The sequence below is a fragment of the Triturus cristatus genome, chromosome 6 (genome assembly GCF_964204655.1).
Source record: "Triturus cristatus chromosome 6, aTriCri1.1, whole genome shotgun sequence".
Taxonomy (NCBI): domain Eukaryota; kingdom Metazoa; phylum Chordata; class Amphibia; order Caudata; family Salamandridae; genus Triturus; species Triturus cristatus.
Window position 1 is genome coordinate 868,125,581 of NC_140589.1, and position 12,356 is coordinate 868,137,936.

At 42.4% G+C, this 12,356-nt stretch overlaps 1 protein-coding gene and 1 long non-coding RNA gene across 2 annotated transcripts in view; one reads left to right on the forward strand and one right to left on the reverse strand.

The window, feature by feature from the left end:
- FRK (fyn related Src family tyrosine kinase) overlaps nucleotides 1-12,356 on the forward strand; it is a 243,328-nt gene that overhangs the window by 188,811 nt on the left and 42,161 nt on the right. Inside the window, exons 6-7 of the mRNA XM_085611457.1 lie at nucleotides 4,398-4,579; nucleotides 6,718-6,883. Of these exons, the coding sequence (XP_085467583.1) occupies nucleotides 4,398-4,579; nucleotides 6,718-6,883 (348 nt within the window). The remainder of the gene's footprint in view (nucleotides 1-4,397; nucleotides 4,580-6,717; nucleotides 6,884-12,356) is intronic.
- Nucleotides 1-12,356, reverse strand: part of LOC146817982 (uncharacterized) — a 132,817-nt gene that overhangs the window by 10,219 nt on the left and 110,242 nt on the right. The gene's annotated exons all lie outside the window — the stretch shown is intronic.

Sequence of the window (12,356 nt, forward strand, 5' to 3'; positions counted from 1 at the left end):
ACATTATTTTAAAGTAATTTGTACTATTATTCATTTGTTGATCATGAATACTATCCTGCTGATTTCCTTTTGAGGTCATGTTCCTCAACTTGTTATTCTTCTCTGATTTACCTCTCTCGTATATGCAAGTGCTCTGATACTATCATGGGTCATGTTCGAACTATATAGTACTTTATTAATAAATATAAATAAAATAATATTAGATGTATTTTATGTATTTTTCACATACGTTATGTTAATGAGATTTATTGAGAGCGCGAATACCCTGAGGTGTCTTAGCGCTATGAAGGCAGTAAGCCCAGCCAGGCGTCTAATGCTGGAATAGCCAGGTTTTTAGCCTTTTCCTGAGGATGGTGACGGAGCATGCACTTCTGAGCTCGATTGGCAGCATGTTCCAAAGTTTTGCGGTGCCATCGGAAAAACTTCGGCCGCCCCAACCTGCAGACCGTATTCTCAGTACTTTCATGAGTCTAGCACCTGTGGAACGTAAGTGTCTGGACAGTTCATACCAGGCAAAGAGATTTCTAAGAAAATGAGGATCTGTGTTGCTCAGTGCCTTATATGCTAGACATAGAGACTTGAATTTAATTTGTTGTACCACCGGGAGCCGGTGTGGTCTGCAAATCTCCTTGGTTACTGAATCGTACTTGGGAATATTTGCCAACCGTCGAGCAGCTGTATTTTGAACTGTCTGAAGCTCTTTTTGATATTGCTTCTGCATTCCCGGGTAGAGCCCATTGCAATAATACAGTTTTGACTGGATTAGTGTTGTTACCACCGTCTTTCTAGAGTCCATAGGGATGTAAGGTAGGATCTTCTTTAGTTTCTTTATCAGAAAGTGGGAGGCAGAGGCAATGGCATTTGTCTGTTATGAGAGTGCTAGTTTGTTATCGATCCACACTCCCAGATCTTTTGCCTTTTGCACTGGTTTTGGTGGTTCACCCATCTCCGCCGGCCACCAGAGATTGTCCCATCTGGGTTGCAGGTTACTGAAATTTATGAGCTTGGTATACTCCGAGTTGAGCTTAAGACAGTGTGTTCCCATCCATCTGTTTATTTCTCTCATACAGTTCTGAAACTGTAGGGTGGGTGATGCATGATGTCTGTATGCTGCCACTACTATCTGAGTGTCATCAGCATAAGACGTCAAACTAAAACCAAATTCTCAGATCAAGGTGGCGAGTTCCAAGACTTGTACATTAAAAAGGGATGGGCTCAGAGATGATCCCTGAGGAACTCCGCATAGGAGGACATATGGCTCCGATTGATACCTGTCTAACTTCTCTGTTAGTCTCCTTTCCTTCAGAAAGGGGGAGAGCAGGGCCAGTGCCGCTCCCTTGACCCCCATCGTTTCCAGCCGCTGCTGCAGGAGATTGTGATCCACAGTATCAAATTCGGCTGATAAATTGAGGACAACAAGGGTGGCTGTGCCCCCTCTGTCCATCACAGCCCTAATCTCCTCAGTGGCCTTGGTAAGTCGTTTCCGTACTGTGCTCGAGCCGGAAACCAAACTGAGAGTGATCAAGCAATTTGTTTTCCTGGATGTATTGGGATAACTGTATGTTCATAATTTTTTCTACTATTTAGGCTGGGAGAGGCAGCCGAGCTATAGGATGGCAATTGTTCGGATTAGACACATCCAGATTGGGGTTTTTTTAACAGTGGGAGTATGGAGGAGTCTTTCCATAAGGATGGGAAGTTGCCTGAGCTGAACATAGTGTTAAAGATTCCAGTGAGCTCAAGGCTCACCACCTCCGCTATCTGTTTCAATAATGCAGGTGGGCAAGGGTCAAATGGAGACCCAGATTTAGTTTCTCCTATGTATTTTTTCACTGCCTCAGGAGAAGTCGGGGAGAAACAGTGAAAATTGTTTTTCTTGGGTTCGGGGTCATCAGTGGTTCAGTAGGGCTGTGAGCTGGTGTGGCTTTGAAAGCGTTGTAGATCTCCATATCTTTGCTTTTGAAGGCTACTGCGATCCCATCACAAAAATCTTGATCGCACTTGATTCCTCCATTCTTAGGTAGAAACGCCAATTTGTCTACTACCCCAAACAATTCTTTAGAGGTATTTTTAGCTTTCTCAATCGGTCTTGTGAAAAAGTCCTTTTTTTCTCCCATCAGTAGATTTTTATATTGGGTTAGCGCAGTTTTATATATCTTTTTATCCGCTGTGTCGTAATTCGCTCTCAAGCGTCTTTCCAATCTACGGCACCTTTTGTTTATCCTTACAAAGGGCATCGGAGAACCAGGGGGCCGAAGGTGAATCCCGATTCCCTGAGGTTTTCACAGTGGGTACCAAGACTTTAATTGCTTTGTTGAACCAGTCTGTGTATTTAGTGACAGCTAACTCGGCGAAACATTTAGCAGTGGACGTGTTCTGTCCAGATGTGTTCGGAGAATTGCTTTATCTACTTTGTTCCAGGCTGTGTAAGTGAGAGAGTGAGTTTTTATTGTCCCTCCCTGATGGACCATAGGGATTAATAAATCCAACTTGATAAAAGAGTGGTCTGCCCATGTCAATGGGAGAGTTTCTTTTTGTATTAGTCCCTGTACAGAGGTAAAAATGATATCAAGCGTGTGTCCTGCCTCATGGGTGGGTGTTTGAACCATCTGAGATAGGCCCAAAGCCCCCAGTGTCTCTTACAGGGCAATAGTCTACTTGTCCCCATTATCTTCTAGGTAAACATTAAAATCGCCCAGAATTGTAAACTTGTTACTGACGAGAATTGGTTCCAGAAGTCCATCTAAATTATGAATGAATGCGCTTCTGGCGCCAGGGGGGAGATGAAATAAAATGCCTCTAAAGGTTTTCCCAGGGTTAAGTACAATGGCAAAATGGAGGGCCTCATAGAAAGGAGTGTAGGATGGGTAAAAACTGGCTTCAAACTGCTCCCTAAAATTGACTGCCACTCTGCCCCCTCTTTTGATTGGCCTGTCAACTTTGAAAGATCGGAATCCCTTGGGGGTTGAGGTTACAAAGTCTGGATCCGAGGCTGCATCTGCCCAGGTTTCCGTGATGAAAAGCATATCTAATTTATGACTAGATATCATGTCTGCAATTTCGTACTTGTGCTTCGCATCATCAGCACTCGTGTCAGGTAAACTATGACGGTTTGGTCTGTATGAGCAAATAAAACGTGCCTCTCAAGCGAATTAATTCCTCGGATATACATATCTGAGTCTGCCTTGGAGACGAAGCCCAAGGGCTGTGCACGTGTGTCTGCAGAACTGCAGCCTTAATTGATTCTATAATGAACATTAATGTAACTCAAAATGATGGTGATCCCCTGCAGAATGTAAGGAGGGACCGCTGAGTCTCCCATATCTCACAGATATTCATTGATCTTGTCCTGAATGGAGGATCCTGATGGGTTGAGGGTGCCCCCGAAGGGGTGAGGCCCCCTGCGCCGTATGGGCTTTTGTTACACCCCTAATAAAGAAAGTGTCTTCAAGCAAAATTGGGCCTGTGGTGTATTAAGCAAACACCCAACAGCAATGTATTGCTGTTAGTATTTGTTGCTGCAGTCGCCTTTTAATAAGTGAAAAAACGCATCTCTGGTGTGTCACTTAGTTTATTTTACATACAACTGAGTGCTAAAGTGTGCGCTTGGTCTTTTAGCTTTTACAAGGCCGATTATTGTTTTTGTACACTCGTCACAAATTACTTTGTGACATTTTTTCCAAAGTTAAGCATTGGTGCAAAAAAAGGGGCAAAAATATTTTGCACAATTTTTTTCTTCTTGCCTAAAAGGGATGGCACAAACCGATTTACCTCTAGTCTTAGTGTCAGCTATATTATATCACGTTTTGCACTAGAGCAAAAAAGTGGACCGATTTGCACTATTTTTGCATCTTTCCTAATAGCAAACAATACAAATACAGTTTGCTCCACTTGACTAGAAGGGGACAAGTTTGAGATGAGGTCAGTTCACTACTTTTGATACTGTTAGCAGTCAAAAGATTGCAAAATAAATATGAACCAATTTTGCCCAATGGAATATCATTACTGTGTGGGTATCTTAAAAATCATTTAAGATAGCCACATAGAGGTAGTAACACAAGAGGTGGTTAACAAAGTTTTGTGTAAACTTTTTGACCAAAATGCAGTAAAAAAAGTGGGGGGCACTGGAAACTCCATCTGCTCCCTGGCCTTGTTAACCTTAAAGGAACACTGGACATCCATTCTTCCATTAGAGCTGAAATAATATTCAGCCTTTGCACTGACATGACAGTGTCCAATGTAGGTTTCTGTCAGCGTGACTGGTTAATAGGTCACTTTGAAAACTCGAACACTGAATTCGAAACTTTTTAATAAAACCTTTCACATATAATTGTTAACAAAGTGGCGTGCAACCCTGAGCACCGTAATTAACCGTTTACATGTTTTTTCTATACCAGCTGACAACGGAGATCAACTAACGATTACCAACCAAATTGACGTTGCTGCACAGGTTGCCGCTGGAATGGCCTATCTGGAATCACAAAACTACATTCACCGAGATTTGGCTGCCAGAAATGTTCTAGTTGGCGAGCACTACATTTACAAAGTTGCAGACTTTGGACTTGCCAGAGTTTTTCAGGTACAATTCCTAACATCGCACTCCTATGTTTGATCTGCAGAGAATATGACATCCTCGCAAGGAATTTGCATACATGTTTGAAAATATGAATATCGGTGTTTAATTTGAGCTGGTGGTTTCAGGCGGGGCCCACCGGCACTCATTTGTGGGGACCAGCACTTATTTGAGCTCAACAGATTTTGATCTATAGCAAGTGAGAGAAAAACACAAAAGCAGGAAAGAAGAAGGATGAGAGACAGAAAAACAGGGACAAAGCTATGAAGGGGGGATGAAAAAGAACCTTGAGGAGTGAGATAAAGGGGCATGGAGTGTTTGGTGATGGATGAAAGAGTAATGAGGTTGAATCAAGACTACACAACCATGGTGTTTGGCGCCCCGAGCTTTGATAGCAACCTTCTGAGCAAAACTCTGGGCCCCGGCACTTTTTTTTTATTTTTAGGGATTTAGCACTGACGAACATAACGTTTACATCTTAAGTATGAGTTGAGTTTTTCACATATTATAATTCAGGTTAATCGGGAAGTTTCCTTTTAGTTGGGGGGACATTTCTAGAAGATATGCTTTACGGAGTTTTTGGTTGAGTGGACATAGCAAAGCTATGTTCTCTTGTGCAATCACTCTAATCTCTTTGTGCAATAGTGGGCTTTTGGTAACCGCTAAATATTCAGGTTAACTTGAGCTCAGTGTGGGTGTACGATGCGATATGATAGCCATGTATTTCCACAGTAGTCCTAGCTTTTCGGCTGTTCATTCACGCTCCCTATCTGTCGGTGTCTGACCCATTCAAGAGAGCCCCTTACCATGACACATTCGTTGCTTGTTGGCTTTATCTGCTGTTGCACAGAGCAGTTTGTATGTGTACAGGTGAGCGCCTGGTGCATATTAGAACAGGCTCTTAACAAAGGGCCTGATGCAGAGTTTATCGGAGGTGGGATATGTGCTAAAATGGGTGGATATCCTGCACTCCAAGCTGAAGGACTTCTGACTCTTTTTTGACAGGTGTCCCAGGTGCACCAAACTCTAAATCCACCCAGTGCACTCTACTCTCAGGAGAGCAGAGCAGAAATCAGCTGAGTGCTATTTTCATAAAACCCATTGACTGATCTTTGACACATGCGACCTCCGGAAGCTCATTTCAGACACCCAATTCAGAGAATGTTGTATTCACATTATAAGGTGCCATTAGGAATGCAGCAGTTTCGCCTCCACCATGGCAGGACAGTCTCATTTGCAAGTTTTGGTTTAAGTGTGGAGTTATGGCCATTTACGATAGGAGCACCCTGCAGTACTTGTCGTATTCTCACACCTCTTGAAGGTAGTTTCTCCACTAGAGTGGTCAAAGACACAATGTGCCTTTCCAGAGTGGTAAAGCATGCCACTTTAAAGCAGCGCAAATGGTTTCTCCAAAATGAAACATACGTTCTATGGAGAAAAAAAGTACACATCTGCTAATGCACATGTATGTTTCATTTACGGATGCAGAATTTTTAATCTGGTAGTATTTTCGCATGCGTAAATTTTACGTATTTGAGTACTCCAGGAAACAGAATAGAAATGATACCGCAATGCAGAAAAACAGGATAACGCAATTTTTGGAAACGTTTTTACTACTTTTGTAATAGGGAATGGAACCAAAACCTTTGTTGCAATCGATAATACAGAAATAGAAGAAAGTGCAACCTGAAAAGGTTAGAGGGGACAAGGTCTAAGCTTTAGCAGTGCAGTGAGAGAGGAGTTTGTCCAAGAGATATTTCTGAATCAGTAATTGTTTGAAGGGAAAAAATGGAATGGCAATTTCCTCTTAAAAACTCGAGTACTGTCTCCTGTCCTCTCAGTCAGATATGCCCTCCTTGACAATGATGCCGCAGACACTTTTCTTCAGGCGAGGGTATTAAGGAATGTATGTTTGCCTTCGCTAAGGAATGGTTGGGGCTGGATGAATGGCTGGAGAAGGCAAGCCCAGTGGCCATGCATGGCCAGTGTGGGGCTTTGCACATCTCTTTAGATCCGTGGTTCCCTGTTCATCCATTTACTTGGCTTTCTCTACATTGATGCATAGGGTGATTCAATCTGTGTTTACTCTGTAGATGCCATTCTGAAACTTGCCTGTGTGATATCTGAATGTGTCTGTTTAACAGAAGGAGGAAGATCGCATCTATGAGCCCAGGAGTGAAACGAAGCTCCCGATCAAATGGACGGCCCCTGAAGCAGTGCGCTTCAATAAGTTCTCAATAAAGTCTGATGTCTGGTCCTTTGGAGTCCTCCTAACAGAGATAATCACTTTTGGAAAGATGCCTTATCCTGGTGAGCATTAGCTTATTAAAAAGAATGTCGAAAGTGTGTGATCAGTTTTACACCGTATGCAAGAGAAAGTCCTTTTTGTTCAATCGCCCCAGCTGTTAAAATGCAAATCACATGTTCAAACAAAGATGTGGGGAATGTTTGTCTTTAGAAAAACTGTGGCCGAGATTAGGACGAGTCCTACACATAGCGTGAATGCCTGGACAAAGTAACTCACCCCGGGGCACAGTGGTTTTTATGATTCCCCATAAAGCACTGCGTAAGTGTTTGAAATTGAGACTACAAAGAGCTTTAGGAAAATTGAATGTCAAAAATGCCCGTTAGTGGGGAATGATACATGGTAGGTCCTAAGCTTTATGGGAGGGTGTCTTGGACCTAGTGATGACGTGCTTATGTGCTCACTGCAGTCTCTCTCTCTCTCTCTCTCTCTCTCTCTCTCTCTCTCTCTCTCTCTCTCTCTCTCTCTCTCTCTCCCACTCTCTCTCTCTCCCACTCTCTCTCTCTCCCACTCTCTCTCTCTCCCACTCTCTCTCTCTCCCACTCTCTCTCTCTCCCACTCTCTCTCTCTCCCACTCTCTCTCTCTCCCACTCTCTCTCTCCCACTCTCTCTCTCCCACTCTCTCCCACTCTCTCTCTCTCCCACTCTCTCTCTCTCCCACTCTCTCTCTCCCACTCTCTCTCTCCCACTCTCTCTCTCCCACTCTCTCCCACTCTCTCTCTCTCCTCTCCTCCCCCCCATGGCTCCCACCATTTATGCCTCCCTCCCCCGCAGTCCTTGTATTGTTGGGAGCCTGGTTCCTGAGGTACACTATTTTCTTGCTTCTTTTTTCCTATTTCCTTCATTATTTTCTATGCTGCTCTTTACTGTTTTCTGCACTGTCTCTGGCCTCAGGCAAGGGAGAGAGCTTCTGCAATACAATGCAGTATTGATTCCTAGGGTTTAGAGGACCTAGGCCCTCATCTAATACAGTTTAACCAGCAAGTAGAAATGGCAATGGAACCTGTGATCCTGGCCCAAAGGCAGTGTTACCAAGTGACAGACGTACCTTCAGTGTTTCTGAGGTTTGTGCACAAGTGTAAGTCTGCAAACTGTTTTGTCAAACCACCTCATCAAAGCAAAAAGCATGTCCTGTGCATCTGTCAGAAAAACTGAGAAGGTTGCAAAGGATCCAGGTGCGGGAAACAATGTCTTATGGGCTGGGGCAAGGATGGTTGATAAGGTATCTTCAAATAGTAATGGGGCCCTTATAGTTCCAGTTACCCACCCAAGAATCTGGTACTGCTACTGAAGGTCCCCCTGCTCTTTGTCCATGATTTAAAGAACACCTGCTGGAGGAGGACAATGAGTGAGAAGACAAAGTGACAATGTGGTGGACCTATTGGCACATCCATTGGTGTCTCGTTACGTGGTTTCTAGGACCTTAGAAGCCCCTTCACTGAGATCCCAGAGAGGCAAAGAGGGGAAGCACTAACAATACCATAGCCTCGTCAGAATCTCTGCAGACACAATCCGAATCCAGAGTAGAACAAAGCTGGCTGGAGCTAGACGGAAGAGAGAGGCCATCAGAAGAGACCTTAACATCTCTTCATTGAACTGCAAGTAATTGAACCCTAGTCTATCCTCTAAACAATTCTTTTACAAGCTGAACAAGTGTGAAAATATCAATGACTTACTTTCTTGAACTGGACTTAAGAAAGAGAAAAAAAGTTCCAATAAAAAGTATAACACGGGGTATACAGACAAATCCAAACATCCATAATGGCCACTCAAACCTTGTGCAGAAAAATAGTGGCAAGAACTTTGTAAATTACATCCCTCATTTCCGGGACATAGCTTGTGTAAATTCACAGATACAAAAGTTCACTAGACAGAGGAAAGAGGCGGAGACCTAGCCAGCGGCCAGGATATGAGGCACAGAAGGAATGAGGAAGAAAATATAAATTTATGTAATTTGTGTAATGAGCATCTTGCCCAAATGAAAATTCATGGCAACTGTAATAAATCACCACCTGAGACAACATCCAGGCTACAGAAACCTGTGTGATTACAATTGTACAAACACCTTCCTGACATTAACCCGAACATGCTCTGATAAACAAAGTTCATATCTACATGACGAGGTCAGTCAGGGCAAATTGAGCCCCAAGATATTAGATGCATTCAAAGGATCAAAATACCTTGCTGATGTAGCAATGACTCGCTTTACTGAATCATTGCAGGATTTGTAGATGCCGCCCTTCCATCTTTTGTGGCAGTGAATGAAAGTCTACTGTATCAGGATTTAGCACTCAAAATTGCTCTTCATACTGGAAGGGCTCCCCGATAGACAGCACAAAACTGTTGCATGATGATGTCATATTGCAAAGATGGTTTGAAGAGTCCCAACAAGGCTTGACTATAAGCCCTTTGCTTCTAAGAACGAAGTAGAATTCTCTGACTTGGACTGCTTTCCGTTAGGGAAACTTAAGCATTATTTGATCACAAGAGGACAGAATGAGTATAGGTGAGCATTCTTATGGTTGTATCAAAGTTTTGAAAACTGTGGCCAGCAGTCTGAAAGCTTCTAAGAATTTACACAATTCTCAATTCCAACTCAGTGGATCTCCCCAATAATGTCCCCTTGACTACAGTAAGAGCTTGCATAGTTGCCCACTAAGTATACGATACGAATATATTAAAAATCAATGGGATTGGATCTAAAGTCTATTTTTATGTTTTTTTTATTGTAAATGGTTATTTGCCTTGTTTTGTTGTGTTGCTACTCCTTGCTTGCTTACCTTCTGTATTAATTTCTTGTGCTTCTTTAATTTTGTGTTTACTCAAATACTCCTATGCAAAGGCCATATTTTGGCCGATTGCTAATAATGAAATTGAAGCTTGAACTATGGTGTCTATTAACCTAAAAAATGCCGGTTATTTGTTAATAATAATAATAATAATGGATACCATCATATAGTACACATTCAAAACAGAATAATCTCATGAAACTTTTTCTATTCTTTTGAGTCTTCTTTTGGATTCTCAATAGATTTACAATTTTATCCAAAATCTAAATGAGTCTCTAATTCTCCAGAGATCAACTTCCGTTAGCTAACGTCTTATTGGAATGAATTTAAATCTTGAGAAGAAAAGATACAAGCACATTCTGTTGAATGTGAGCCTGTATAGAGAAATGTTTGAATGAACATGTTAAATATTTGGGGAAAAATAACTCTCTTCTAACCATATCTTAGCGAAATCAATTTCCTGCAAATGAACTGTCTAAAAAATCAAACTCTTCCCTTTTGCTTAAAGGATCTATTTAAAATAATGTTATAAGCAAGATTAAAGTCCACTGTAGGCAGTGATATGAGGATTGTGTTAAGATTAAATAAATACACTCTCTTAGACCCATTTTTCTCATGTTTCCATTCTTTCGCCACTCCCTTCCACTACCCTTAGAGCCTGTATCTTTGTTTTTGTTTTGTGATCAGCATACATAATTTTATGTCCAATTCTTTTTACAATTAAACCATCTCAAACTGACACTGACTCTGCTTTCTTAAAAATTATCCAAACAACACCAGTCGCTGTGAACACCATTTAATGGGTTTAATTTAAATTTCCTGCTAACTCAATTTCTCATCTTATCCGTGCCTAAACTTTAGTAATAAACTGCATCCCACTAGGAAAGGACATACTTCAAAATGGGCTGTAGGCCTCATAGCCCTAGAAGGAGAATGAACCTCAGTGCATGATACTAGCAACCTTGCAGCACTGGTATATCTAGTTCTGAGTCACTAACCCGAGTTCAAAATTGTCTCACATGCTCTCTTGTCCTCCATTTTTAACCTCGCGGGCCTATCCACTGTTTCGGAGGAAATAACTGTGCCTAAAATGCTCTGGATACTAGTTTCATGCACACAAAGTGATGTTTATGCACAGGAGAAACACTAAGGTTCATCCTGGAGCTCTCAATCTTGTGGTGAAACGATAGGTTTTTTTTTTGCAAGCACATAAATGAAAATCTTTTGAAAAATCTATTGTGCATGATATTGTAAAGACATACATCCGAGCAACACACACAGTACACAGGTGACAGTACACCAACTGTACATTATAAGATATTACAAGTCAATAATATTTTGCATGACCCAGATGTAGGCAAGCCCTTTCCTAAGGTCCCAGATCTCCTAGGTGACTTGCAATAGCCTTATAATTTACGCATAGAGATACTCTGGGGCATATTTCAAGCCCCTAACGCCACTGGAACATCACTTTTTCTGACGCTCCGGTGGCGTTGCGCCATTCCCCATATTTACAAGGTGGCACTAAGCCACTTAACGTGGCTTAATGCCACTTTGTAAATATGGCCCTTGCTCTTGCAGTCTGCTGCGGCAAACGGGCAGGCAGTGGGTGTTGCTGTGGGCGTTCCACTGCAACGCCCATTCTTTTTTGAAGCTGCCCTAGATTTACAAGGCTGGGCATCGCCAAAATCTAAGGCCAGGTAATACCTTGTCTTAGAATGGCGATACGAGGAGAAATTATTAATTTCTCCTCATTTCTAGCTCTTTCTATGTGTGCTGCATTATGAAGCACACATAGAAAGAGCAAATTGCCATTATTGATTGTTTATGTGCAGAATGGTGTTCCTTCCTGCACATAAACAATTGCCCCTGCAGTACAGGCACCCTTGCCACTTTGCGCAAGGATGCCTGCGCAGGCGCTAGGCAGCTTTTTTAGCACCAGCGCTAGGGAAATGCAGGGGTGCGCCATATTTTTGTAAATACGGCGCATTCCTGTGTTTTTGAAAATGTCGGAGCGCGGCGTTTCCAAATTTGCCGTAACACTGCGCTCTGGCATTTTCTTGTAAGTATCCCCCTCTGTTTCTTATAGTGAGTTGGTTTGGGAGATAAGGCACTGATGAGTGTTTCATTGCCATGTTATGGCAAATAAGGGGAGGGTTGGGATGGGCTGGTAGTAAGAATGCAGCGGAGAGCTGTGAATGTGCTCACAGAGGGACATTATGGTGGTGATTTCTCAGTCTGTTGTGTGATCGTACAATGTGAAAAACCACAACATTACATCCTTCTCTGGGCATATTTCCTGCATCTTCGTGATCAGTTCGTCTGAACTGCCGTGCTCCCCTGGGAAGTAATTAACAAATGAAAAATGCCCGTAGTCCCATCTGTGATGTGAGCTCTGCTTGAAAGTCTTTCGTCAGCTGAGCGCTGCACTTTATTTGTGTCTTTCTGGAGGCCTGTAACTCCGTGGGATCACCGAGCCCTATTCGCTCTGCTAGTACATGTAATTACCTACTCTGAAGTGTGGAGCCTCACCTGAAATAGATCTCTTTAAGTCAGGTGAAGCCAAAGATTGCAACATAAAAATACAGTGCCTTTATTTCCCTTAAGTTAGTTTTGTGCTTTTATCTAGAAGGCCTTCTGATGCCAGCTTGATTTGGCCCGCATTGTGTATATGTTTACATAGTGTGCA